This window comes from Ornithorhynchus anatinus, chromosome 4, assembly GCF_004115215.2.
Source record: "Ornithorhynchus anatinus isolate Pmale09 chromosome 4, mOrnAna1.pri.v4, whole genome shotgun sequence".
In the NCBI taxonomy this organism is placed as follows: Eukaryota; Metazoa; Chordata; class Mammalia; order Monotremata; family Ornithorhynchidae; genus Ornithorhynchus; species Ornithorhynchus anatinus.
In genome coordinates, this window is record NC_041731.1 from 44,738,256 (window position 1) to 44,763,078 (window position 24,823).

At 42.6% G+C, this 24,823-nt stretch overlaps 1 protein-coding gene across 2 annotated transcripts in view; it reads right to left on the reverse strand.

Annotated features, from left to right (window-relative positions):
• Window positions 1-24,823, reverse strand: part of DENND1A (DENN domain containing 1A) — a 493,337-nt gene that overhangs the window by 246,151 nt on the left and 222,363 nt on the right. For both annotated transcript variants that reach the window (XM_029062896.2, XM_029062894.2), the window contains exons 8-9: window positions 24,255-24,308; window positions 12,322-12,432 (exon numbers count right to left, since the gene is read on the reverse strand). In XM_029062896.2, the coding sequence (XP_028918729.1) occupies window positions 12,322-12,432; window positions 24,255-24,308 (165 nt within the window). The remainder of the gene's footprint in view (window positions 1-12,321; window positions 12,433-24,254; window positions 24,309-24,823) is intronic.

Here is a 24,823-nt window from a genome sequence, read left to right on the forward strand (position 1 = left end):
ATTTTTAAGAATGAAAACTGGATGCTACCTTCAAATGGTCTGAATGAACAAAGACCTGAGTAAACCAACACTTCTGGAAGTCACAGGGTAGAGAAAGCCTTCTCCCGAAGTCTCAGATTGAATACACATGGAATGAATTTGCGGATTTCAAGTGACAACAGAATTAAATAGTCACTCTCAAGACGGCCTCACCTCAGGTCATTTCCTGGGGATTAGTATCCAGGAAAGTGTGCATCTTGGCCTTTAATCTGCAGGAAGTGCACTACACTGGGATCATTATTAAGTCAAAAAGGAAGGATTTTAACCCCATTGTGGGGGCAGATACCTACTTGAGGACTTGTTTCTGTGTGAACACTGATAAATTTATAAACATTTAAATCAAACATTTCTAGACACTACAAGGGCAGATGAGAACAGACCACTCCTGCTGAATTATAGCAGTGATATTCATATCCTGAAATGCTAAATAAAATCACTGGGATCTCACAAACGGTCAACATCTATTGAACCATTTAAGAATGGGAGGCAGTGAGTTTTCCTATAGCTTCCTCGACTCCAACATATATTCAAACAGGTAATAATAATAATTGCGATATTTGTTGAGTGCTTACTATTCATTCATTCAACTGTATTTATTGAGCGCTTACTCTGTGCAGAGCACTGTACTAAGCACTTGGAATGTACAATTCGGCAGCAGATAAAGACAACCCCTGCCCAACTACGGGCTTTCAGTCTTGTGCCAGGCACTTGTGTAAGTACGGGGGTAGGTACAAGCTAATTGGGCTGGACACAGTCCCTGTCTCACACAGGGCTCGCAGCCTTAATTCCCATTTTACAGATGAAGGAACTGAAGCACGGAAGTTAAGTGTTTTGAACAAGGTCATACAGCAGACAAGTGGCGGAGCCGGGATAGAACCCACATCCTTCGGACTCCCAGGCCCGTGCTCTTTCCACAAGGCCACACTGCTTCCTAATGCAAAACTCCTAGGAAACCAAAGGATTAGACGGCAAAGGTTCGGCTTTGGAGAATCAGAAGCAAATGCATTTTTGTTTCAGAGTCTCTGAATTTTAGGTGCCAGAAACTGATAGTGAAAGCTCAAAAAGAAAAAAAAAAAAGATACATGATAATAAACCAATCAGTGGTATTTATTGGGCACTTACTGTGTGCAGAGACTCTCCTCAGCCCTTGGGATACAAGAGTTGCTAGATATGTTCCCTGCAAGATAAGATCTTTCCCAGTTACCTTCCTTTCACATAGTACCACCAAGTTTACACAAACTGATGATGATGGCCATGGTTTGTTTTTTTTTTTTTTCTGGAACCTATTTATCTTCTCCATTTGAGATTTGCTATTTCATAGAGCTACAAATTACACAGGTGTTTTGTCTGAGATATGTGGAAATTAACTGCACCAAAGATGTTCACAATATTAAACACGGCTTAAAAAAAACTCTTCTTCCTCTCCCCTGATAGATGAAAGATGCAGGATTAGCAATAGCTTCCTGTAAATGAAATTCTACATGATAGCTATAATTACTCTACTTGACCCTTTGGGATGGATTCTGCAGAAGACAGACTAAGGAAAACACAAGTCACAGGTAGAACAGCTCGATGGTGACTGTACATGACCTAAACCTGCCTCTTCTCTCAGTTTTAAAGTCAAGGAAGAAAATTACCTGAAGCTAAATTTTCTGGGGTTTATTTGGATCCCACTTTAGTCCAGGATTGGAAATAAGAATTTTTCTTTTTTCATGGTTTTTATTCCACACAAAAAAAGGCCTTAAACTCGATATAAAAAGGAAACAATGATATCACTTCCTGTGGGGTAATTACCCCCTTCGCTTACATGATTATTCCATGTTAAGCACCTGGTTGGGTTTTTTTTGTTTAGTTTTGTTTTATGGTATTTGCTAAGCCCTTACTATGTGCCAGGCACTGTATTGAGCACTGGGGTAGATACAAGATAATTGGATTGGACAGTCCGTGCCCCACATAGGGCTCACAGTCTTAATCCCCCATTTTATAGACAAGGTAACTACAGCACAGAGAAGTTAAGTGCCTTATCCAAGACAACAGATATGTGGTGGTGCCGGGGTTAGAACGCAGGTCCCCTGACTTCCAGGCCCATGCTATTTCCACTAGGTTTCATTTTCTAGCAGAGAGTTACTAAAATGATTGACTGAGTTTATGGTTATTTAGGAGCCAATTTTCTCCATCCATATCATTCTTTCTGGACATGTTGCTTTTCCAGTTCTAACATCTCAGCCGCAGGTGGATGCTGGCTGATGGTCAATTCCAGAGGGAAGGGGGATAGAACACATCCCGACAGTCGGAGGAAATGGATCCGATTAGACAAGGCCATTTGATAGAGCGTCCCCCTCATGTGAGGAACAGAGGTTAATGGGATAGGAATCTGAGGGGACCCTCCCGCTGAATTAAACAGTAAACACTATAATTTATTGGGCTATTTAGACAATCTGGGGAGATAGCCTGGATGATTATGAAGAAGTGCTTACCACTTTAATCAATGATTGTGGGACTAATTATAAGTAGGTGGACAATCAAAACCTGCTTGGTGAAGTTGCCACCAACCTTCTTCCTTCTGCATATCCTAGTTTTGGTCACCACCCACTTTAATTAGGAAAACTGATGCTAAGAATCAGCGGGATGGGCTTCTTTTCCTTCACTCTAGGTTCTGTTTCAAAGACAAAAAAACAAAAGTAGAGGCCCTGAGGACTTTTCTGTAGAAACACAAAGGGGCCAAGAAAAGTCAATGCCAGAGGCCTGCCTGATCTGCCTGTCTGGTAAGCAATCATGTCAACACACATGTGGGAAGGAAAAGAAAAAGCTGCATTCATAAAATGACTAGTAGAGCATACACAGCTGACTCTACTCAAATGTTATCTTCTCACAGGCTGCCAACTTAACCGCACTGTTGTAGCTTGCAGAAGCAGAAAACAATAGAAATGACAATTGAAACCTTGTTCTATCTTACACATGTGCTGAAGATACCTTTGCCCAATAGCACGTGCCTCTTTGCAATACCCAACATGCCTAGTCAGGTTGGTATATTCTTTGACTGTATCCCATCAGCCCTGACGCTACAGACCAGAAATTCCAAATGGTCAGAAATAACATCTCTGGGCTGGCAAGGCTCTTCCCTCTAGCCTGTAATAATAATAATAATAATGGTATTTGTTAAGTGCTTACTATGAGCCAGGAAGTGTACCAAACGCCAATGTGGATATGAGCAAATAGGGTTGGATAGAGTCTCTGCTCCCATAGAGGGCTCACGGTCTCAATCCCCATTTACAGATGAAGTAATTGAGGCGAAGAGAAGTGAAGTGACTTGCCCAACATCACACAGCAGACAAGCGGTGAGCTGGGATTAAAACCATGATCTTCTTCACTCCTGGGCCCTTGCTGTATCCACCACGCCATGTAAACTCCTACGCCATGTAAACTCCTTGTGGACAGGGAATATGTCTACAAACTCTTTCACACTGTACTCTCCAAAGCACTTAGTATAGTGTTCTGCACACAGCACTCAATAAATACCATTGATTGACTGATTCAAGGATCAACTAATCGCTCTTGCATCCTCAATTAAGCCCTCTTTTCCTCAACTTCCTCTCAATTCAATTTTCAATTCAATTCAGTCATATTTATTAAGTGTTTACTGTGTGCACGGCATTGTCCTAAGCACTTAAGAAAGTACGATACAACAATAAACAGTGGCATTCCCTACCCATAATGAGCTCACAGTCTAGAGGGGGTAGACAGATATCAATACAAATGAATAAAACTACAGACATATACATAAGTGCTGTGGGGCTGGAGGCAGTGAGGGGGAAGCAAAGGGAGCAAGTCAAGGTGACCCAAAAGGGAATGGGAGATGAGGAAAAGTGGGGCTTAGTCTGGGAAGGTGTCTTGAAGAAGTTGTACCTTTAATAAGGCTTTGAAGTGGGGGAAGGGTAACTGTCTGCTGGATTTGAGGAGAGAGGGTTTTCCATGCCAGAGGCACGATGTGGGCCAAGGGTCGGCGGCAAGACAGGTGAGATCGAGGCACAGTGAAAGGTCATCTAGGCACTTGGATCTGTGACCTTTGGGCAACTGATATTTGCCCCACCCTCAACCCCACAGCAATTATGTATATATCTTTTAATTACATATTATAAATTATTTATGTTCGTGCCTGTCTCCCCCTCTAGACTGTTCCCTTTGGGCAGGGAACATATTCTTCCAACCTGACTCGATCAGGTTGAAGGTTTACTTCATGGTTTTGCTATGGAATCAGCAGTGTGACTTAGTTTGATAGAGCACAGACCTGGAGTCAAAATGCCTTGAGTTCTAAACCTGGCTCTGCCACTTATCCGCTATGTGACCTGGGGCAAATCACTTCACTTCTCTGTGCCTCAGTTTCCTCATCTGTAAAATGGCAAACAAGACTGTGAGCCCCACGAGGGACAGGGATTGGGTCCATCCCAATTTGCCTGTACCCAACCCCAGTGCTTAGAACAGTGTCTGCACATAGTAAGCACTTAACAGATAACATAATTATTACTATTATTGAAGTTATGTGAAACTGGATTGAGGTAATGTGGACGTAAGTTATCCTTACTTTATTATTTTTAAAGCCCTTCCCTCCACAGCAGAGGACCGAGCAAAATAATCACACACCTGACTTGTCTTGCAGTGGTCTGGTTGGTTGCTTGTGGTATGCAGTGTAACCTGATGGAAAGAGCATGGGTCTGGGAGTTAGAAGATCTGGGTTCGAACCCCACATACTTGCTGTGTGACTTTGGACAAGGCACTCAAATTCTCTGTACAATGGGGATTAAGATTGTGAGCCCAGTGTGGGACACAGACTTTGTCCGACCTGATTACCTTGTATCTACCCCAGTGCTATGCACAGTGTCTGGCACAGAGTGCTTAACAAATACCATTAAAAAAAGAGAACCCAACACAATAACAATGACGGTGGTACATAAGAGCTTATTATGTACCAAGTGCTATACTAATTGCTGGAGTAGATACTTCAAATTGTATATTATAAATTATTTATATTAATATCTGTCTCCCCCTCTAGACTGTAAGCTCACTGTGGGCAGGGAACATGTTGGCTTATTCTGTTGTTTTGTACTCTCCCAAGGACTTAGTACAGTGCTCTGCACAAAGTAAGTGCTCAATAAATACCACTGATTGACTAATCTAGCTGCCTCTGGTGAGATCATTTCTAAACAACCTCCAACACATATAGGTCCGTGGCCTCAGTGGAAAGAGCACGCGGCTTGGGAGTCCGAGGTCAATGGGTTCAAATCCTTGCTCTGTCACTTGTCAACTGTGTGACTGTGGGCAAGTCACTTAAACTTCTCTGTGCCTCAGTTACCTCATCTGTAAAATGGGGATTAAGACTGTGAGCCTCATGAGGGACAACCTGATTACCCTGTATCTACCCCAGCGATTAGAACAGTGCTCTGCACATAGTAAGTGCTTGATAAATACCAACATTATTATTATTATTTACTACTCTATTTCTAAAGAACTACGGAAGAGGTGATTTTTATCATTTCTCTTTGGGATCCTGTTCCAGGCCAAGAGGTATATCATAAACTTTGTGCTTCTGCAATCTTCTGCAATCTTGTATAAATGTGTTCCAACCAATATAGCCATTTATTTAAATATTTATATTAATGTCTGTCTCCCCCTCTAGATTGTAAGGTCATTGTGGACCAGGGAACACGTCACACAACCTCTGTTGTTCTCTCCCAAGTGCTCAGTACAGTGGTTGGCACATAGTAAGCGCTCAGCAAATACCATTAATTGATAAAGTGTGTTCCTCGAAAAATGCTGAGTGGCGTGCTGTGAGTGGTGCTATCGTGGAGTACTTTTTCCCAAAGACGTACAAGCAATTGGTAATATCAATTCCAGAACCATTTTTGACATGATGACTGGGCCCTAAAGGTAAGGAAAAATTACACTGCCTCCCCATAAATCTTCTACAACATTTATCTGAATAGTCTTTGCCATCTTGAGGAAGCAATAACATTGCCCTTCAACACTACTAAGGTTTGGCTTCTGGTCACAGGATAATCCTTTCCATGGGAAGTCCAGACCGTCATTCAAATAACATGCTGTTCTTAATAAAACAGTCTAGGGAATGCCTGACAAAGCTACAGGAATCCAGCATACTGAAAATGTGATCAGCTCCACCACCCACTGCGCTTCATACAGCTACTTCTAGAGGCTCAACTAAAATTAGCACAATTGAAAAGATTATGTACACAGGTTAATGAAATAAGTCAGGTTACTATCTCCTATTTGGGCTTGAAAAGGCCTTTATTTTCATATAACTGCAATAACATCCTAGAGATCACCATTGGGGAACTTTATGCAGTCTCCCCAAATTACTTTACAAGGGTTGCACCACTACCCTGGGCTGTTTTTTATTTTTATCAGGAATCCCATTTTAGAGTGCAAAGGGCAGAGTTCAGTGGCATATTATGATCTATGTTTTCCCTTATTGCCACAGAAATGGCTACATGCTGCAGGGCTTCTATTATCCTTTGCCTTAACCTGAATATTTAACTCCCCCCAAATCCACTGAGTTGCAGCAGCTCCCATTCCTACGAGATGTAATTTTACATTCAGCCAGTACCAAGTTTAAATGATTCAACAAGAGATTCAGAGGAAGAGTGCACTCAGTGGGATCTGGGCTTGCAGTAGGAAGGGATGTGTCCTCTCACATAATCCCTTTTAAGCCACTATTAGACCATTTTAAGGATGTCTGCTCTTCAAAAAGAACAATGGCAAAAAAATCATATCTTGCCTGCATCCTGGTGGGGTGAGCAGCCTAGCTGGTTTAATGCAATAAAACTATATGGTTCTGTAATTAGTATGACTATCGATTTGCTTACACTAGAATCAATATATTCCAGCCCACGTACACAGATTGCAGTTCTTGTTTACTACCTCAGGTACCTCTAAACAACAACAAAAAATTGAATGAGCAAATGTGGTGAGCAAAAACGTATCTTGTAATTTACCCAAACAAGGGCATCTTTCACCAGTTAGGTATATTAACATTTAGAAATCAAATACCATCAACCTGCCCCTCAAATCCAGTTCTCCTTTTTTCCTTAATGTGTGGTAGCTTTCCTTTGCAATTTTTTTTTTACATGCTCAGAACCATGAGCGAAATTGAGGTAACAGAGTTAAAGCAGGCTATTCTGCTTTCAAAATTTGGCTGGAGAGAGACATTAGCTCAGCCTAAGATGCCACTTAATTATATTTTCCTAGGATCTCCCTCTTCTCCAAAGAAGCCGATTAATTTTCCTGTCATTTCCTTGAATTTCTCTGTTTCAGGCTATTGGTGTGAACAAGATTCATCTTTTTTATTTTAAATGTACAAAAGAAGAGCAAACATAAAGTTCATTTATATTTCTTAAACAGATCACTAAATATAGTCTTAGAATTCTCTGGTAAGTTTCCAGTTACAGGGTCTTGGCTTCCCCTGAGCACAGTTTGAAATAAAATAATGCAGCTTGTTCCTACTGCTGGAACATGCAGAGCTGAGTGTGTAGGCAAGGAAGCCCTGGCTCTGGCCCAATAATTCAAACCTGTCTTAAACTGTCACTCTAATCTCTGCATGGAGGGCTGTGGATAAGAAAACAACAATGATACACTGTATTTAAGTAGACCCTGTCTCCTGAGGAAATTGAATCTAACAGCTTCCCAGGATTCCTTGGTATCTCCCTGTGGACTATGGAACCATGATGATTCCCATCCTGTAATAACAATAATAATGTTGGTGCTTGTTAAGAGCTTACTATGTGCAGAGCACTGTGCTAAGCGGTGGGGTAGATACAGCGTAATCAGGTTGTCCCACGGGGGGCTCACAGTCTTAATCTCTATTTTACAGATGAGGTAATTGAGGCACAGAGAAGTGAAGTGACTTGCCCACAGTCACACAGCTGACAAGTGGCGGATCCGGGATTTGAACCCATGACCTCTGACTCCCAAGCCCGGGCTCTTTCCACTGAGCCACGCTGCTTCTCTGTAGAGGGAGTTCCAAAACTGGGCCCAGCAGAGCAATGGAGTGGCTAAAAACTGAAATCAGGAAAACCTCACTTCTAGGGCCTGGGATAGTTTGAAGAACCCAAAAGGACATCCGACTAACATCAGTACTGCCACATGGGTGGGTACGTTACGGTGAGAGGGTTGATTCTGACAATGCTGAAATGTTGATGACACATGGGTCCATGCCGTCCAAGTACCCCTTTCCCCACAATCCAGGTTAAACTAAGGGATGGATATCTGTTTATTGTTACACTGTACTCTCCTACCGCTTAGTACAGTGCTCTGCAAACAGTAAGTGCTCAATAAATATGACTGACAGGCAAATGCCCCATTTAAAAATGCAGCTAAAGTTCTCAGAGACTCTCAAGAACCAGGAGACATCTGTAGTAGAAACCACAGGCAAAAAGACTCCATAGGACATCTTAAGATTCAGTTTGGCAGTAGCACATCCTTGTAGCTATATGATAAACAGCTGTTTCTAGAAATAGCAACTACAGATAATAACTAGGAGGCTGGTAGCACATAAGGCAAGGATGGTTCTGACTGTGAAGAACTGATGGCCAGTCCAATAGGTCGAACGGCAGAGTTAAATGGAATAGGCTCAAATTCAAAGTTAGTTTTCCTACAGGCACTTTTCATGGGCAAAATAGGAGCAAAAAAATGGAAGAGAATTATCAAGGGGAGAGTAGAAATAGGTGCAGTCATTCATCAAAATTTCTGGAAATATTTTAGAGCAAAATAGGCAACCATCTTCTAGAAAGGCTTAAATGAGCCATGTCTGGAACCCAGGACACAGACAATCAACAATTCCCAAATGGCATATAAACACAGGCCCTCTTTTGTTTGAGGTGTGTTGAAGACACAAAGAGCAATGTGAGAGTGTCTCCTCTCTGTATTCCTTCCCATCGCAATCGTATTTATTGAGCACTTGCTGTGTGCATTGTACTAAGTGATTGGGAGACTACAATGTAACAGAGTGGGTAGACACATTTTCTGTCCACAACAATCTTGCAGTCTAAAGGGGGAGACAGACTTCCATGTGCTAGTGACTGGGAGAAGGAAGGAAGGGGAGCACTCTCACTGCAACACTAGATGATAATGATAATAATGGTATTTGTTAAACACTTACTATGTGCCAGGCACTGTTCTAAGCACTGGGGTGGATACAAGCAAATTGCTGGGGTGGATACAAGCAAATTGGATTGGACGCAGTCCATGTTCCACATGAGGCTCACAGTCTCAATCCCCATTTTACAGATGAGGCAACTGAGACCCAGAGAAGTGAAGTGACTTGCCCAAGATCACACAGCAGACAAGTGGCTGAGTAGGGATTAGAACCCATGACCTTCTGACTCTCAGGTCCGTGTTCTATCAGCTACTTCACGCTGCTTCTCACAATGATGATATGACACCTCAACATTTCTCCAATGCTGCTATATACATTATCCATTTAAATGTTCTGACAACACTTTTTTCAGTCTTAAATGACTGCCATATACATGAGCCAGCTAGAGCCCAGTACCCAGAAAACAGATGATTGAAAGTCCAGATTAAAAAAAAAATATGAACTGGAAATAAGTACCCTCACATTTGAAAGTACTTTGAAGTATTTAGTCTGCCACATTAGAGAATAAGATTTAGTTAAGCATCCCCTTTTCATTGCTCCTAAAGGAAAACAATCAATACCCATTAACAGAGCATACAGAACACAAACTTACAATTTTCTTTTACACAGAAAATCACGCTCTTATTGACTGTTCAGTCTTGAAATGCATAACACTGAACTCTGAACCAAATCAAGCTGGGGTTTGCAGTATTGATGTGCAGCCATTTTTAAAGAAAATAGCACTCGGAGTGCTCAAAAGCTTTTATCTTTCAGGTGCTTGATGGAGCCTAAGTAGCATTAAGCCTACATCTTATCAAACAAAATTGTGAAAAATGTGGTTTGCCAAACTACTATAGGTCACATCTGGATTCGAGAGAAGGTCACCAGAAAATCTCTGCCTAAAGTATCTTTTATATTTTTGCCTCCAAGAAAAAATGTATAAAAATGGATTTTATTAACATGGTGGAAATGTTATTAGTTCAGATAAATATTTGGCACCAAGAACAAAACTTTTTTTTAATTCCTAGGTTTTGGAGGTCTTGATGTTGGAGTTAATCCTGCCTGCTGGGATATTTTCCCTGAAAGCGCTACATAGGAACTACCATGTGGCCACTGCTATTTCATATGGGATCTAATGAGACTTCTATGAAGATGGCTCAGGCAGCTGCTAGGCCAAACATTTTCAACAGAAAAATTCACTTCATACATCAAATTCAACAGATGATGCATTTCCTTCTCCTCCTCTAGTGCTTTTCTTTCTTTTTTTTTGGTCTTGGCACATAAAAGACTGAAGACTTATTGTGGGCAGGGAATGTGTCTGTTTTATCGTACTCTCCCAAGCGCTTAGTACAGTGCTCTGTACAAGTAAACACTCAATAAATATGACTGACTGACATTAATACATTTCCAAAAAGCTTCTCTTTGAGCTGGGGTGGTGCTTTGGTTATAATGTAGTTTTAGGCCAAATATCCACTGACAGAGTGAGCTGCGGAGGTTACGACTGTGGATTTCAGCACTGTTAAAAGGGCAGCTCTGACAGTTCGGCTCAAATGGGCACTGTGCTGAGGGGCTGGGCAGGGAGAGCAGGTCCTTTGCCTCAGTCTCACACTAAGGAAGCTCTCATAATAATAGGCCCCACAGGTAAGGGGATACCAGAGACAACTACATTACCTTGAAAATACCCTCGCCACTCCAGCATCCCATTATCTTCAATCGCCCTTCTCCATCTCCCTTCTTCACACTGACCCTCCCCACTGAGGCACTACAATGCAAAAAAGGTCAACCTTGTTTGTAGCTCAGCGTGAGGAGAGAAACAAGTCCAGGAAAGCCAGGAAAATTCTACTCCAGCCCTGGCTCAATAACCGCGGCATGGCATCTTTTTCCGACTGGATTCAGATACAAATAGCTGAAAGCCCAGATTAATATAGCCTTCACCACCTACTCTAGCAATTCTCTTTCCTGCTGTGTGACCTTCTCTGTGCCTCAGTTACCTCATCTGTAAAATGGGGATTAAGACTGTGTGCCCCATGTGGGACATGGCCTGTGTCCAACCTCATTAGCTTGTATCTACCCCAGCACTTAGTACAGTGTCTAGCACACAATAAGTGCTTACAAATAGCATCAAAAAAACCCCACAAAAAAAAACCCGAAACCAAGCCTCTGGGATTGCATAGTATGACCAGGTAAAATTCTCCTGGCTAAAATATGGTCTCAGCGAAATAAATTATTTTCCTTCCCTGCCACAAGTCACCAAGACTGAACACTGTATTTGCTGGACTAAATAATGAGGGATTAAAACACTGACCAATTCTCAAAATAAGGTCTATCAGTGACAAAGTGTGTTTGTAAAGTGATAATGGTCTGTAGATGTAGATTTTTCCTATAGTCACACCAACTAATCCCAGGCAGGAGCATGCTTTTCATTTGTCTCCAATTTTACCCCAAAGTCCTCACCGAGATGAAATATTCAATAGCTGGGAAACAAGTACCTGTGTGGTACTTGCCCAATAACGGACATGAACAATTTCTAGCTGGCACGATAGCTCGTTTTAATCTCAGCCTGCATTAATGGCGAATCAGAAATTGTTTTTGAATATATTAGCATCTCTAATGAGGCAGGTCTCCACTCCAGATTCTCCCAGATCTCTGGGAGAGACATTTTCCCCTTTTTGGCTTCCTTCTGACTCCCTACCGCCTAGTCCTATCCAAAAACCACAGGCCACTGTTATTTTCGTTCCCATCCTCTCCCATCATATCTAACAGTCAACAAGCCCTGGGATGCAAGCCCCTTTCCCTTCTCTGCCTCTCTCACTAACCACTCTGATCCTATTCCACATCTTCCCCAGGTCCCACCAGATTGAAAAACAAAGAAAGTGGTGCTGGGAGTGGGGGAAAACTGACAGAGACAACATGAGTTTCAGGTCCGTACACTAGAAACTACTTGATCACAAAGCATGCCTTTCTAAGCATTCAGCAAGTCACCCGTGAGCGCTCAATAATAGTTTTTATGAGTTTTCCAGAGACCCGATGCCCTACCCTTCAAAAGTGTGTTAGCTCTGTTTGTTTGAGAAGGAAGGAAACGACTCATCAATGAGCAGCAAGGCAGACGGGCATGGCTGTCCAAAGTCTCTACTTACAGTGCTGAGCTTGCTGCAGATGATGAGGATCCGACGTTCATACAGCATGCTGGCATAAAGATGGAGCATGTTGTTCACATCCACAGCGACAAAGTATTCGGTCAGATTTCTCTAGGAGGAAGAAGACGAAGTAGTTAGTGGCTGTTGCCTTAACTGCCAACATGACTATCTTTGGGCATCATAAACCCCAGAGATTAAAACTAGACACCCGCTAGCTTCCCTCCATCAGTTTGCCTCAGGTCTCTATGGCCCAGGTTCCGACCCACAGCTGTGTGGTCTCTGTCCGACGGTCCACACAGACTGAGGGGTTCAGTTTCATATGTCGCCTCACATTTCAGCTGGCCCTTCTTTCCTCCCTCCCTCTTTCTCTCTAGCCCTCCCAATTCACTTTAGGATCTCAAACTGCCCTCTGGGTGTTGAAACCTTTTCAGAGACTTGCGGTTTTTTCCCTTTTTTTAAAAAAAAAAAAAGAAAGAAAAAAAGAAAGGCAGAAACAGGAAGCAGCAGGTTGTGACAAAGCAGCGTTCTTTCCAGCTTTCTACTACAGCCTGTGCTTGGTTCTTTTAATTAGTACTACAAAATGCTCAGATTCCAGAAGAAACAGAAAATAAGTGCTTCATCACAACCAACTCTTAGGACTTTAATAAGCCATAAGAATATGATCATTCCTTCAATGCTGCAGGATTTAGTGTCACACAATTCATTCTGACAAGAAAAAGAGATTCTCCAAATGGCAAGAGCTGCAACATACTCCAGATGAAGATTTATAACCCAACTAATTCTCGTGAGGCATTCAGATTCTACATGCAAACAGTCCAATGTGTTTACAACAATTGTCCCGGCTGGAAATACATGTGGGCATTTATCCTATGATTCATTAGTGTTTGCCTAGAGCATTGGGTAACCACCTAGCCTCGGAATCGCAGCGGGTGAATTTTGTCACTTATTAAAAATGATTTTGATGAACTTTATTTAGAGAGGGAGTTTCTCCAACTAAAATTCATCTGGATCAGAGGACCTATGAATTGTCTTATGATTCACCAGGGGAGCTGCAGAAGGAGGCATGCAGGGGCATGCTAACAATACCAGGAGGGCACTATGCCTCAGGTGAATACGGGCACAGATATCCTTGAAGGCACACATGTGAAGACAAAAATACAGAATGGCTCAGAATTTTAGTGGCATCTTAACTGCCGATTAGATGTGTAGAATTTTTTTTAAAGGATTAAAGTAAAAAGAAAATAGGATTTAGGAGCTTAAAGAGGCCCAGAAAGCCCATTAGCACTTTTGACAGATCCAAAGATAACTCTAAAGCCACCAATACTTGGCCTGAAGAGTCTGCCAAGAAGCTTCATACTGTGCAAAAATATGTTCCACAGCTTGCCATCCAAATACGAAGAAACAGCGTTAGAGACAAATTTTAAACCTTATTTTGGTGAGATAAAGAAAAAAAAAGAATCACAAAAATAGTTTTTTGGGGGGTAGGAGGTTGGGGAGAATTGATTTAACAAACTGGCTAACATACATCTATATGTATATATAGTGTATGTGTGTATATATATATAAATGTGTGTGTGTGTGAGTGTATGCATGTATATATATACCGGCTAATATGAATTACACATAAGAAATCAAGCACCATAAACTTTCAGACTGGTTAGGGGAGCCACACACAGGTGTATTAAAAATATATAACATTTAGCCAAAGCCTCACTAAACTGTCATGTACTTTTTTGGTATTTCTCATCCCATCTGTGCTGATTACCAAGATATTTGTGTCTAAACAGAAGCTGTCTCCTTTATCTCCTTCCTCCCCCTTGCCGGCTTCCTTATGGGATACCACACTCCAGACTATGTTCAGTGATCTCTCGAAGAGGAGTGATTAAGAGGCACAAGTATTTGGAAGGTTCTCATGGTTTCCCACATAGTGGGTAGGGGTGGAGGTTCAGACGCTTCCCACTGGATCTCAGCTGCACAGGAAATGTTGAGAATCACCTCGGGGAACATGACCTTTGAGGAAGACTGTGTGTTACGGATGCCAGATCTGTTCCCTTCTAGGTACAACTACGTTCACTCAGGTTTGGAGATTCGTATCACTGAAGCAACTTCCTGGAGGATAGTTTGGGGTGAAAATCCACTAGATTGTAAGTTCCTTCAATCAATCAACCAATGGCATCTACTGAGCACTTACTATGTGCAGAGCACTGTATTAAACATTTGGGAGTGTACAATACATTTGGCAGACACATTTGCTGCCCATAACGAGGTTACAAGTCTAGAGGAGATAGACATTAATATAAATAATTTATAATAAATAATTTAAAGATATGTTTATAAGTGCAGTGGGGTTGAGGGAGGGGCAAATATCAAATGCCCAAAAGTCACAGATCCAAGGGATTAGACAACCCGGAAAGGAGAGGGAGCCAGGAAAAAGAAGGCCTAATCCAGGAAGGCATCTTGGAGGAGGTGCATAATAATGCTTTGAAGGTGGGAAGAGTGGTTGTCTGGCATATATAGACGAGGAGAGAATTCCAGGCCAGGGGAGGATGGGGGAAAGAGGTCTGAGGTGAGATAAAGAGATCGGAGCACAGTGATTAAGCTGGTGCTAGAGGAGGAAAGTGTGTAGGCTGGCTTGTAGTAATAGATCAGTGAGGTGAGGTACGAAGGGGCGAGTTGATTGAGTGCTTTAAAGCTGATTGTACAGAAGTTCTGTTTCATCAATCGTATTGAGTGCTATGTGCAGAGCACTGTACTAAGCATTTGGAAGATGACAATTCATTCAATTGCATTTACTGAGCACTTAGAGTTAGCAGACATGTTCCCTGGTCACTTCTGTTAGATGCAGAGACAGAGATGAATGGACAACCACTGGAGGTTCCTGAGGAGTGGGGAGACATGAACTTTTTTGAGAAACATTATCCGTGCAGCAGAGTGAAGTATGGACTGGAGTTGGGAGACACAGATGTTGTAGTCAAGGCAGGATATGATAAGTGCTTGGATCAGTGTGATAGCAGTTTGGATGGAGAAGAAAGGGCAGATTTTAGCAATGTGTGAAGGTAGAACTGATGGTATTTGGTGACAGATTGAATATGTGGGTGGAATGAGAGAGATGAGTCCAGGACAGCGCCAAGGTTACAGGCTTGTGAGACAGGGAGGATAGTGGCATTGCTCTGCCACTTGTCTGCTGGATGAGCGTGGGCAAGTCACTTCACTTCTCTATACCTCATTTTACCTTATCTGTAAAATGGGGATCGAGACTGTAAGCCCCACATGGGACAGGAACTGTGTCCACCTCAATTTGTTTGTATCCACCCCAGTGCTTTTTACAGTACCTGGCCCAAAGTAAGCACTTAAACACCAACCTTATTACTATTATAGTGATGGGAAAAACAGGGGAAGGACAGTGTTTGGGTGGGAATATAAGGAGTTCAACTTTGCACATGTTTAGTTTGAGGGGTTGGCAGGACATCCGGGTAGAGATGTCCTGAAGTCAGGAGGAGAGAGCATGGGCTCTCGATGGAATCAGAAGGACCTGGGTTCTAATCTTAACTTCGCAGGTTGCTTCCTGTGTGACCTTGGTCAAGTCACTTAACTTCTCTGTGCCTCAGTTTCCTCTGACCTGATAATGTGTACCTACCCACGTGCTTAGAACAGTGTTTGACACATAGTAAGTGCTCAACAAATACCATTTTAAAAATGTGAGATTGCAGGGAAGAAGAGAGGTCATGCCTGGAGATGTAGATCTGGAAATCATCCTCATAGAGATGGTAGTTGAAACCATGGGAGCAAATGAGTTCTCTAAGAGAGGGTGTAGATGGAGAATAGAAAGTGACCTAGAGTTGAGCCTTAAGGAACCCCCACTGTCAGAGCGTGTAGGGCAGAGGAACTAGCAAGAGACACTAACAAGGAGTGGTCAGAGAAATACAAGGGGAACCAAGAGAGGACAGTGACACTGAAGCCAAGACTGGATAAAATTTCAAGGAGAAGGGGGTAGTTGACAGTGTCAAGGATAGCTGAGAGACCAAGGAGGATTAGGATGGAGCAGAGGCCATCAGATTTGGCAAGAAAATGGTCACTGGTGACCTTAGAGGGGACTGCTTCTCTGAAAAGCAGCATGGTCTCGTGAATGAGAGCCCGGGCCTAGGAGTAATATGGACCTGGACTCCAGCTCTGGCTCTGCCACTTGTCTGCTGTGTAGCCTTGGGCAAGTCACTGTACTTATCTGCGCCTCAATTACCTCATCTGCAAAATGGGGATTATTATTATTATGGTATTTGTTAAGTGCTTACTATGTGCCAGGCACCGTACTAAGTAACTGATTAAAACTGTGAGGCCCATAAGGGACAGGGACTATGTCCAATCTGATTAACTTCTATCTCAGAGCTTAGTACAGTGCTTGGCACATAGTAAGTGCTTAAAAAGTTGCATTATAAAAGGAGTGAAGGGGATAGAAGCCAGATTGGAGGAGATCAAGGAGACAACTGGAAGAGAGGAAGTGGAGACAGCTGAAGTAAATAATTCTCATGACATTTGGAGGGGATCACTGGAGGGAGCTGTGGGTTCAAGGAAGGGTTCTTTTAAGATAGGGGATTTGTAAGCATGTTTGAAAGCAGTGGGGAAGAAGCTGTTGGAGAGGGAACAGTTGAAGTTGGCAGTCTAGAAGGGAAGGAGGGAGGTGACAAATGCTTTAAAAAGGTATGAAGAGATAGGTCAGAAGCACAAGTTGAAGGAGTAGATTTAGAGAAGAGGTGAGAGATCTCTTCGTGAGTTACTACGGTAACCAAAGGAACAGTCAAAGAGGGCAGATGGTGAGCTGAAGGGGAAACTTCAGGGTGATCACACCTGATGGTTTCAATTTTGTTGATGAAGGATGTAGCCAAGTCATTAAGGGAAAGAGATGGTAGGGGCAGAGGGACAGGATGTTTGAGAAGGGAGTTAAATGTCTAGAACAACTGGCAGGGGCAGTGGGTTTGGGAGTGAATTAGGAAAAAGAATTGTTGTCGGGCAGAAGAAAGCACCGAATTGAAGCAGGTAAAAATGAATTTTAGGTGGACAAGGTCAGAGAGGTGTCTGGATTTCCACTGACAGTACTCTGTAGCTTGGGCATAGCAGTGGAGGAAGCACACTTTGGAGGTGATCCAGGACTGCATATTAGTGCTGTGAGACTGGCAGAGGGACAAAGGAGCCAGGGAGTTGAGTTCAGAGGAGAATTGAACTGTCCCCCATTCACGCCTGTCTCACCATTAAACCCTGGCCCATGTCCTACCGCTATCCTGGAATGTTCTCCCTCCTCACGTCCGCCAAACTAACTCTCTTCCCCTCATCAAAGCCCTACTGAGAGCTCACCACCTCCAGGAAGCCTTCCAGACTGAGCCCCCCTTTCCCACTGCCCCTCCTCTCCATTCCCCCCTTTCCGCCCTCTGCTCTTCCCCCTTCCCCTCCCTTCAGCACTGTGCATATTTGTATATATTATTTATTACCCTATTCATTTTGTTAATGATGTGTATATCTCTATGATTCTATTTATCTTGATGATGTTGTCTTGTTTTGTTTTGTTCTGTTTTGCTTTGTTGTCTCCCTTGTTTATACTGTGAGCCCATTCTTGGGCAGGGATTGCCTCTATCTGTTGCCAAATTGTACATTCCAAGCACTCAGTACAGTGCTCTGCACATAGCACTCAGTAAATACTACTGAATGAATGAACGAATGAGAGGGTGGTGTTGAGGGTGTCAATTTGTGCATCAAGAGAATAATAATTGTGGTATGCATTTACTATGTGCCAGGAACTGTACTAAGCATTGGCATGGATACAAGCACATCAGGTTGGATACACAGTCCCTGTCCCATGTGGAGCTCACAGTCTCAATCCCCATTTTACAGATGAGGTAACTGAGGCCCAGAGAAGTGAAGTGACTTCCCCAAGGTCACACAGCAGACAAATGGCAGAGCCAAAATTAGAACCGGGCCCGTGCTCTATCCACTACACCAACGTAGTTTGGGAATAGAGATCAGATGGGGTAGAATGACTGCAGGATAACTGTAGGTGGTCAAAAGAACAGAGGTTTCTGTGGAGGAGCAGGGCTTATTTGTGGCCAGTGGGTGTATCAAAAGAGAGCAGGGGAGGCGATTGTGCTATGGTATAGGAATTTCAGAATTGGTGAGGGTAGAAATTAAGTAGTGATTAGAGATTATAAAATCAACTGTATGCCCAAACTGATGAGTGTGTGAGGTGCGATGGAGCAGGAGGTCACTGGAGTAGAAGAGTGAGAGGAGGTGGACAGTTGAGGGTTGTTAGGGGCATCCACATAGATATTGAAATCCCCAGGAATCAATGAAGGGATGGAGAATGAGAGAAGAAATGTGAGAAAGATCAAAATGGTTCAGAAAGTTGGAGGAGGAGCCTGGGAAGCCCGTTGTGGGCAGGGATCGTCTCTCTTTATTGCTGAATTGTACTTTCCAAGCGCTTAGTACAGTGCTCTGTACACAGTAAGCGCTCAATTAAATATGATTGAATGAATGAATGAATAAATGACCGCAACTAGTAATCGTTGTGGGTGGTAGGGATGGATGATATGGGGTTCAAAAGAAGGGAAAGGGGGGATGGGGGAGGTAGGATGGTGCAAAACCAGCACTGGGGAGCAAGAAGGAAGCTGACTTACCCCGACACTCAGCATCCCTCCTCCTCCAAACACCCAGAGAGAGTGTCATCTGGGGAGAGCCAGGTTTCAGGGATGGCAGGGAGGATCAGTGACTGGGGCAGGGCCAGGCCCATGATGAAGGGAAGCTTTCCCGTGATGGAATTGGGGTTCCACAGGCTGCACTTGGCTGAGGCTGTGGGGAGGGTGCAGAGGCTGAGGATGGGCCAGTGGCAAGAAGGAGTTGAATGAGAGTGAGCTGGAAGAGAAACTACAGTTTGGTATTCTCAGTAATTCCATCCTTCTCTCTTTACATGAAGTAAAGATGACGCCTGATGGTACCATAGCTTCATGGTTCTTACAGGATGATCCATCGCCAAATTAATTTTGCACTTAACTGTGCCTTCCTTCTTCACCTATTCCTGCCCCTTAAATACATCGGGGCCTTATCACAATCACTGCCCTCAATCCAAAACAAGAAGTAAAACAGCACTCACAAAATTCCCTCCCTAAGAGGCTAAGACTCTTCTGGGAAAAACATTTTAAGCAGGATTTACAGATATCATCTTCAAATAGACCGAGGGCGCACCCTGAATCAGGAATTGCTTTGAAGAAGGTGCACTGCTTCTCCCCTTCTCCCCACAAATGCACCTATTTCATTTCACTCAAAGCATCATCTAAGAAACGAATGCTTCCTTGGAGACAATGAAAGGCTGTACACTTGCTTCTGACTTCATGCCACTCACACCGGGGTGGCTCTGACTCTAAAGACAAAGGAGTGTTTGGTCATCCAAATGGTCCAAGGTCATTATCGAGTCCTTCAACCCACCCTTCAACTATATTGGGTTTCAACATCCCCTAAAAATGCTCCCTCTTGGATAGGCAACCAGAACCAACTGGTTTGGTTCTCCCAGCAGGTTTTATTTCTGGAGCATGGCATTTATTCCAAAGATTGCACCACAAAAGGTCTTCAGAACTCTTCACTAATTTCATGCCAAACTGTGAAGCATACTTTGGAGAGTCTAAAGCTCTGATGTTATTCCTATGGAAAAAGGATATTCCAAATTTGGATTCTAAAACAACTAGTTTGAGAAGAGTCCCAAACAGTTCAACAAGCAATCAAATCAGTGATGTGCCTTGCAGTCTGTGGGTTACAAAAAAGAAAACAAAGACTTACAGAGGGGAAAATTTCCATCCCTCTGCCTTAGTGCAGTCCAATGCAATAAACAATTACCTGAAAAACCCAGGATGCAAATGATTAAATGCTCGGCATAGCTCAGTACCTGATAATGGGTAACCCACAAGGAGCCTAACTTGTTTGTTTTTGAAAGTCTCAATGAGTTCATAAATCTTCTCTGTATCATATGGAATCTTTTGAAAAAGTGGATCCTCAGTGATGTTATATGTAACTGTCCATTCTAAATGCTTTCTATACATCATTAACCATTCAGTATGACACAGAGTCAGATAATTAAGACATGTTTGTTAATGTTCCAAATGGAGTCCTGTATGATTATCCATTAATCAAGCAGAACTTCAAAACATGACCAGCACAAGCTCACTTACACTACCAGCTTACAATGTAATTATTACTAAACATCTGTTCACGGACTGTGACATTTGTGAAAATGCAGGTCGATTGTTTAAAATCTATAAAGATTTATGGTCATTTAATGTTTTTAAATTATTGCCTGTACAAAACATACTTCTCCATGTGTTACCTAGAGAGGTAGATAAAACCTTGATGAGCAATTACTCAATGGTATTCTTCCTTCACAAAGGGAAAAAAGAGTATTTCTGACAGAGATTGTGGAAATCACCTAAGAATAAATTCAGTGAGAGCTATTTTATAGTAAAATAATTAATTTTCATTATGAACTTTTCATTGATATTTTGGTGACAGAGTAATCTAAAGGGACTTCTTTTCAAGAAGTAACTACTCATTGTTGCCCATCATTTCTTGAGATCCCCTACCATTTAGCTAACAGCTCCAGGGAGACCTGCTCTCTCAACCCCAAAGACTCCCCAATTCTCAACCCCACAGAATTTTGGATCTATTTGCTTCCCTATAACCACCCCCAACTCTGTGTCTTTACTTCCTGAATCTTGGCTGTGGTTGGGTCCTTTGAATTCTGATGTAATAGCTTTTGATTTCTATGTATCCATCTCACCTCCTGGCTCCAAATGGGATTAAATACAAGTTCAGGGCTCAATCCAGATTAAGCAAGTTAACAGGCAAAAGATACATAAACACCAGCATTCTGCATATGTAGATGGTCCAGGAAAGGGTACTTACACAACCCACAAAAAGAATTCATGGTTTGGTTAGAAAACACACCAACCTGCAAGCTAGAAAGCTTCATCCACCAATTTGAGCTTCACAGAACTTCAGAAAGAAGTGTTTGCAATTTTCTCTCTCTCAAGAACTTGTAGAGAAATGGCTTTCAGTTAATTAGAACTAATGTTCAGTGCTGTCAACAGTTTCGAAAACTGGGCATAAAGGAAGCACTCGCATAGGGAGCATGGAAGTGACAAATATAAGACTGAGAAAATACATCAAGCAGCACAATAATGGGAGACAACTGGGATCCTCTTAAATCCCCATGACGCAAATAGCAATCTCCATTGCCTGAGAGACGGGCGATGTGACTGCAGGAGTCAAATCAGCAGGGTTCCAGATCATAAAGATGCTGTACCAGCTACCTAGAATGCAACCGGTTTACCCTGGGAAGAGACAGAGCAGCTAATATCCAGAAAGCTAGTATCCTTATCCTTCAGCCTTAAATCACCAACAGGAACAGAGGGAGCATCAGAACAGATGTAAGCAGAACAAAATGGAAATTCAGGGGAGATGGAATGGAAAGAAAAATATCAGAGAAAAGAAATAATAACTGTGGTATCTGTTAAGCGCTTACGAGGCATCAAGCACTGTCCTAAGCACAGGGGTAGATATGAGATAATCGAGTTGGACACAGTCCCTTTCCCACATGGGCACAAAATCTGAGTGGGAGAGAAAAAAGGAATTGAACCCCTCTTTTACAGATGAGCAAATTGAGGCTCAGAGAAGTTAAGTGGCTTGTCCAAGGTCACACAGCAGGCAAGGGGCAGAGCCAGGATTGGAATCCAGGTCTACTGACTGCCCAGCTGGGTTTTGTCCTCTAGGCCATACTGATTCTCAAGAAACACATGACATTGTGAGTTTTACCTGTCCAACTCCATGGTTATTACTTACCTCAGTTTGGAAGTCAACAATTTTGAAATTTAAATATGAATTTGAAAATTAAATATGACTATTTAAATTTGAATATGACCTTTCAAAAGAGCCAAAATAAGGAAAATGTAACTTTCAAATGGCTGCAGCACACAAGACCAATGAAGTCATAGTGATTAATAACTATAATAATTACGGTATTTATTAAGCACTTACTATATGCCAGGCACTGGAGAAGCAGCGTGGCTCAGTGGAAAGAGCATGGGCTTTGGAGTCAGGGCTCATGAGTTCGAATCCCAGCTCTGCCACTTGTCGGCTGTGTGACTGTGGGCAAGTCACTTAACTTCTCTGTGCCTCAGTTCCCTCATCTGTAAAACGGGGATTAAGACTGTGAGCCCCACGTGGGACAACCTAATTCCCCTATGTCTACCCCAGCGCTTAGAACAGTGCTCGGCACATAGTAAGCGCTTAACAAATGCCAACATTATTATTACTAAGCGCTGGGGTGGATACAAGCAAATCACATTGGACACAGTCCCTGTCCCACAGGGGGCGCACAGTCCCAATCGCCACTTTTACAAATGAGGTAACTGGGGCACAGAGAAGTTAGGTGACTCACCGAAGGTCACACAGCAGGCAAGTGGCAGGGCCAGAATTAGAAACCATGACCTTCTGAATCTCCGGTCCATGCTCTATCCACTAAGATTAATCTATAAACCTAACCACTACCCTGTTAAAACTTCAAATAACTGCCAAAGTGAAGCAGTGTAGTCTAGTGGAAAAAGCCTGGGCCTGGGTGGACCTGGGTTCTAATTCCAGTGTTGTCACTTGCCTGCTGTGTGACCTTGCACAAGTCGCTTAACTTCTCTGTGCCTCAGTTTCCTCACCTGTAAAATGGGATTAATACCCGTTCTTCCTCCTACTTTGACTGAGTCCCACACAGGACAGGGACTGTATTCAACTTGATTAACTTGCATCTGCCCCACTACTTAAAGTAAGGTTTTCACAAAATACCATTTACAAAAAAACCCCAAACTCCTCCTTAATATTTTGGAAATAAATTTGCCTTTTCTTTCTTAAACCAAGTCTATTCACACTAAGATGGGTCTGGATGTTCCCTCCCTCTCTATACAGTCGAATTGCTACCAAAGGTGGCCCAATTCTGGGAACAGAGTTTGTTAGCTATCAAACCAGCAGAGGGAGTATAAAAGCACAAAAACCGAAGTGGGGGGAACAGAATGAGGAAGGAAAGGGAAAAGGAGAGGTGGAGGGAAGGGTGGCCAGGATATAAAGGCTGAAAGGACATCCTACCTAGTTTCTAAATGGCAAACATTTCCTGATCATCAGTGGGCCAGTCAGAGTTTTATGAACCTTGCACATGAGCATTTGGCCAACCTTCAAAACAGTAGGCAGTCTCTGAAGAGACAGAGGCTGGCTGGGATCTTCTGCAATTGTATTTGCAGACAAACTTGAGGTTTCAATTATTAAGAACCATACAAAGAGAGGAAGCAATAATTAGTAATAATAGCCTAATCTTTGAAAAAACTCTTCATGTATTCACCTGCCCATTACAGTACTGCAAATTTTATGTCACTGGCCTGCCACCTTATTCCATGCTAATATTATTTTGGGAAGATAAAGGATTTAGCCTCGTAACCTGTCCATTCTACAGATAACCCATGATTAAAATTTTGCAGTACGAACCTAGTCACTCTGAGGAAAACACCTCTGATTCTGGCATATGTGAAGTCTAATGAAGAGATGATCTGTCTCTAGGTATTTCAGTAGAGCAGAGAAAAAAACATGGAAAAGTCTTAAGACCAAGCCCTGCTCTGGAGGACACCCATCTGCTTTAAGGTAGAGAGGATGTTCCAGATATTCAATGCCAGTTTGTATATTTCATCCACCAGCCTTCTAAGCTTGGAGGCATCCCCCTCACTCTTATTTACACACATTTAGGTGCACTTCTACACTTGTTCAGGCACTCTCTCGCTGTCTCCTGGGTGTGCCCTCACTCCCTCCCATGAGAACCTGGGGTGAAAATGGACTGAGGAATTGTAGTTTAGTGCTTACGTCCAAATACTCACATTTTCCGGTATGCTAGGAAGGTCCCTGATGTCAGGAACAGTAAAGTACGAATGCTGGGAAGAAAAGAAAAAAAAAAAGCCATAAAGTGATCTATTTTTTCCAAAACTAATGATAAAACCATGTCCGCTGAAACCAAAACTCTTCTTTGGGTTAAAATAATTTCACTAAGTTGAATACCTTGCTCAAGGATAATTTACATAGGTTGCCATTTATTCTAAACTCCAAATAGAAACTTTTATTTGCATCACACTGAAAAATAAACTTGAACCACTGGCTGTTCCTCAATAAGACTAAAAGAGTTTCTGAATTAGCATGGAGCAAATCTGCACCATGCTAATGGCGGAGTTCACTCCGTGTTGACTGAACTAGCGTTCTTTGGAGCTATGCATCATGATTTCTGCCCCAGATCCTTACCCCAGGAACCCTGCTGCCAGTATGTCTACTTGCTTGACAGGAGGAATTCTGGGCTTTCCAAGTTCTAAAGTTTAACTCTCTTAACTGAGGACCACCCTGGGGTCAGTCAATGGTATTTATTAAATACTTACACTGTACTAAGAGCTTGGGGGGA